Here is a 4738-nt window from a genome sequence, read left to right on the forward strand (position 1 = left end):
TTCAATGCGGCATCGACACTGGGGCGCTTTGCGGGATCCTTCACCAAGAGGAACGACGCAAAATTATTGCACATCGAGGACCACCGTTTGAAGGTCCTTATCATGGGCGGTGGCCCCGTACTCACCTTAAGGAGGGCTCGCATGGGATTCACACCCATCAGCGGTGGCTGCCCGTCACACAGCTCAATGAAGAGGATACCAGCACTCCATACATCTGCCTTGTTGTTGTACACCTTCCCGCTCGCCACCTCGGGTGCCATCCAGTAGGGCGTCCCCACCACCGTCTGGCGTGTTCCTTTGGGTGCGGAGACCCGCGTGGCGAAACCAAAGTCCCCCAGTTTCACTTCACCACGGGAGGAAAGAAGAACGTTATCAGATTTTACGTCGCGGTGAATGCATCGGGCACTGTGAATACACTTCAGCGCCAGGAGCACCTCCCGCATCAACGTCGCGAGCTGTGATTCGGTGAATCCCACTGCTGGCCCATCACATGGGTCCAACAGGTCCGCCAACTTGCCACCATCCATCAGCTCCATCACGAGAAATATATCCTTTTCTTTTCTAAAACAATCGTGCAGAGTCACGATGTTGGGATGGCGCAAGGCTCTAAGGAGTGCCACTTCCTTCACCAGAGCAGGTAGATCTTTGCGCTCTCGTCTCACCCGAACGCGCTTTATCGCGACAGTGACACCGTCAGAATTTCGTACCGCCTTGAACACTTCACCTTGAGACCCTCCGTCCAGCCTCTCCCAATGGCTGTAAAGAAGCTGTGGGTCCCCTTCAGATAGCAGTGGCTCCAACTTCATGCTTTCGATCTCTGGTGACAACACAACACATTGCCCACACGCATTCTCGTCGCTTTCATATCTATTTCCCCTTCCCATTCCGGCCTCCGGAACGGGTGGAAGGTTCGCCGCGACACCCTGCCGTCGCTGGTAGTAGTACAATGTCTTTGCACAGCCCAGCACTGCTTCCTCGTTCCCCACAACTTCTGCAGCCGTTAACCCTTGCTGCAGCAACCAACTCCGCATCATATCTGGAAGAAGAGCAAGGCCAAAGTTATTTTCACTGTTTTTGACGTTCAGATGAATGCGGTGATCAATTTTTAATGGAGGTCCAAAAGTAATGGCGGCGGTGCGAACATGCCGCGTTGCAATTTTTGCCAAAAACGCGATGCAGCCACATAAATCTTCCGCACTGTCAAACGAGAGGTACACCGCTTGCGGCTCGACAGCAACTGCCTCTCCTTCTTCACGAATAAAGTGTGTGTGTGTCACGATCTCCATGACAAATGGGTGACCGGTGCAGCACTCCTCCTTCGTGTGACAACGCCGAATTCCAGACTCTGGAAGGTACACAATTTCGATAGGATGGCAGCACTCACTCTTATGTGGAAAGCGCAGAAGATAGTTGCCGCTCGTCACAAACCAGTTAAATTCCCATACGAGAACATCAGCAACGCAACGGCGTCGAGAGATCCAACCCGAGTACTCCGGCTCGTTGTAGGGTGTGACATGGGACAGCGTGAAACTGCTCTGGATAAACTCTTGACAGATGGCTCTGTCGCGGCAATTCAATGCCGGCATGGTTTGCCAAACGTGTCTCACACCTCACCAAGTTTTTCGTTCTGTGGTGTTACTATTAGTCAGCATTAGGGGCTACGAAGGTTCTGTATTACCGAAGAGACGATACAGTAAAAATGATAAAATGGATAAAGAATCACACTGAAAAAGGCAAATACATCCACCCAGAGGGAGGGAGAGAGACACTCGTGCAAATGGGCAGACACACAGAGAGAAGGTAAGATACACACAAGAGATTGATGGCAGCCCATGTGGAGATCAAAACCAATCACTACTGAAGAAGCCGCGCCATACGAAGCAAAAACTTATTTTGCTTAGGAACGATATGGAAGCGAAACAGGCACTACTTTCCTCGGAGTCGCGCAAACTGTTCTTCCAGTTCATCCCGCTCCGTATCCACTGTCTGCTCTGTGTGAACCGCCATTGGATTTGTCTTGTTTATGCGCAGTTTATCATCAAGGTGCTCCTTAATATCCAAGCCGTGCTCGTCTGCCACCTGCGCCATCAGCGTGTTCACGTCATCTTCTGGCATACTTGTGGCTGTTGTCTGGCCAATCGCGTTCTCCATGTATTCGGAAGTGACATCCATCGTTTCGAACTGCTTTTCAAACTTGTCCATGAGCTTTGAGATCATCTCCGGGTTCATTGAATGCAGCACTTTGTCCATTCCCTTTACCATCTGACCCATTCCCTTTGTCACCATCTTCATTTTTACGGCGGTGTCAAGCCGCGAGACGACTGCGTCCATGCGAGCGGCGAGGCGCAGGTGATTGAGCGACTCATTCTTTTTTCGGATGCTATTCTGTGCAAAAATACGGGCACCGTCCATATTGCCCTTCTCCATCGCTTGCTTACACTTGAGCATCTCTTGTTTCTCCTCCTTTTCACATCGCGTGGAATTCTTTGCGAACTGCTTCGCGACGAACTTCAGTTGAAACTGAAGATTCTGCAGCTGATCAAGTGACATGATTTCTACAGCCGTATATGTCAAATATATGTATACGTCTATCTCTCTCTCTCTCTCTGTGTGTGTGTGTACTTCTTAGCGGGGGGGGGGGCGAACGACAAAGAAGCCAAGGCTACCACGAGAAAGACATCGGGCAGAGCGTGCAAGCCTCCGCAATAGAAGCAGAAACACTGGCAAAAAAATTGATAATAAAACTGAAGACCTTTCCAGGTCTCCCTCACGCGAGCTAAACTACTAGACTCATCACGCCTCGCATATTCCCAATATTCCCAAAGCGATTCAATCAGCATCGGCATTTATCAGTTTCGCAATCTCCTTCGACAGTGTTCTATTTTCCAGCGCCGCCGCCACCCTTTCCTTGTCAGCAACCTGCTTTTCCAGCTCATGCTGCTGCAGGTGAGAGCCGTCAACCAGTTTAATGTCAATTTTCCAATCGCACATCCATGGTGGAAGAGTATCCTTTAACTTCGCGTAGACACAGAGACAAATAAGTGACATAAGACTGCAATGTGGGACTGTTGGTTTCAGTACTACCCTTACTATTCCAATTGGCTTTGAAACACGAGCAAGACTCCCGCTATCCATGCCAATCGCTGGGGATGATTTCACATGATGATGGTAGTCGATACTACAGCGGTCTTGTGCCACCACATCAAGGTCTGCCAACGTGCAACTCGTCTTCTCCGGGTCCCGAATGGTGGAGAGTTCGTAGAACACATCCTCCGCTGTGTACGAGTCCGGTATCATTCATTCTCAGGAGCGGTACCACACCTAATTGCAATAAAAGCAAAAAAAGAAGATAAAAAAGGGAAAAAGGGCAAAATAGTGGGTTTGTATCAGTGAGCGCATAGTCATGACAGACTATGTGCAACAAACCGAACGGAGGGGCCAGATTTGTCACATTGATGAATCATCCATACGCAATGAGACAGCATTCTCTTCCATAGTGCAGAGCGTATTTACATAGCAGTGACGCGTCTATTGCTGCGGATTTTGGTCCGGTTGTTGCGCTTGCGCCTCCAGTTGTACTTGTACTTGCGCCTGTGCCTGGGGTTGAAGTTGATCTGGTTTATCCCCTTCGATTGGTATCTCAAACCATTCACACCATTCCTCTACCTCTTGCACCACCGGGTGCCTGTCACCGTGAAAGCGCTGCATCATCACCCGCGCAGAGCGTAAATGCTGTCCTGCCTCCTCCTTCTTGTTCACCCAGAGAAGGAACAGACCCAAGACGAGTTGTGCGCGTGCCGTTGTCGGGTGCGCGTTGGAGAAACGTTCCTTCTGGATGCTATAAATACCATGCAACATCTTTGACACGTCAGTCAAGTTTTCTTTCCCAAAGGCCCTCGCAGAAGCGTAGCCCACATTATGCACCACCTCATCATCCTCGTACCGCTTCACAGCCTTTGCTGCCATCGCCTCGTCCACAATATCCTTGAGCACATGACGCATGTGCCTCAGCCATATGCTTTTTACCGTGTCGTAGAGCGCCATTGCTGCCTCCATGCTGGCCTGCGTCGCGAAAACGTTGGCGAGGTCAAAAAAACCAAAGGTCGTCAGCACGTGCTCCGGTCCATTCAGCAAGCTCAGGTAATACGTGGCAGACGTCAAGTGCTTCACAGCCGCCTCAAGCTTGTTGTCTGCGGCGTACAAAAGACCAAATGTTTGGTGGAGCTCCGCTTTCATCGACGTATCAACGTCCTCCGAGTGGTTGAGGATAATGAAATGAGCAAGCGACAGCATCTCTTCAGCGTTCCCGTACTGTCCTAAAAACTGGTTTGTGCGCGCCAGGTGGAGGTAGGCTGGCACAAGCTTCAAACTCGCCTTCCCATAGAATCGTTCTTTCAGCCGCAGTGTTTTAACTCCCGCTTCTGCAGCCGCCTCACCGTTGCCCTCCACCAACAGTCTGCGACTCTCTGCCTGGGCGCGGTCCAGGAGCTGTTCAATAACAGTGGAAACACGCTCGCCGTGTGCGGCACGCGCTGCCAGTGCGTTGATGCCATTGGCTGGTGCGTCCATCAACCGCATGAGCTCATTGAACTTGCTCTCGAGACTGACCCAACCAGCACCGGAGATGTCGAATGGGTCATTGTTATTCCTCACGGATCTGTGCGTTGCGGTTGGGCGTACATTCAAATTGCGGGACGACATGTCCTTCACTAAAAAAAAAAAAAAAAGAAAAAAAAAA

At 50.6% G+C, this 4738-nt stretch overlaps 4 protein-coding genes across 4 annotated transcripts; all 4 read right to left on the reverse strand.

The window, feature by feature from the left end:
- On the reverse strand, positions 1-1586 carry DQ04_10411000 (putative p21-activated kinase 3; the record flags this gene model as incomplete). The annotated part of the gene is made up of 1 exon (XM_009316237.1): positions 1-1586. A coding segment is annotated over one exon (1586 nt), but the record flags the coding sequence as incomplete, so codon positions are not given.
- A 340-nt stretch (positions 1587-1926) lies between these two features.
- Positions 1927-2550, reverse strand: DQ04_10411010 (charged multivesicular body protein 1; the record flags this gene model as incomplete). Its single annotated transcript, XM_009316238.1, has 1 exon — positions 1927-2550. The coding sequence occupies one exon, from the start codon at positions 2548-2550 to the stop codon at positions 1927-1929; it is 624 nt and encodes a 207-aa protein (XP_009314513.1).
- A 279-nt stretch (positions 2551-2829) lies between these two features.
- Positions 2830-3297, reverse strand: DQ04_10411020 (putative MIP18 family protein; the record flags this gene model as incomplete). Its single annotated transcript, XM_009316239.1, has 1 exon — positions 2830-3297. One exon carries the CDS (start codon positions 3295-3297, stop codon positions 2830-2832), a length of 468 nt encoding a protein of 155 aa, XP_009314514.1.
- A 231-nt stretch (positions 3298-3528) lies between these two features.
- On the reverse strand, positions 3529-4701 carry DQ04_10411030 (zinc finger, MYND domain containing 12; the record flags this gene model as incomplete). The annotated part of the gene is made up of 1 exon (XM_009316240.1): positions 3529-4701. One exon carries the CDS (start codon positions 4699-4701, stop codon positions 3529-3531), a length of 1173 nt encoding a protein of 390 aa, XP_009314515.1.
- Positions 4702-4738: the final 37 nt, after the last annotated feature.

Source organism: Trypanosoma grayi (assembly GCF_000691245.1).
Source record: "Trypanosoma grayi strain ANR4 Tgr_1041_V1, whole genome shotgun sequence".
In the NCBI taxonomy this organism is placed as follows: domain Eukaryota; phylum Euglenozoa; class Kinetoplastea; order Trypanosomatida; family Trypanosomatidae; genus Trypanosoma; species Trypanosoma grayi.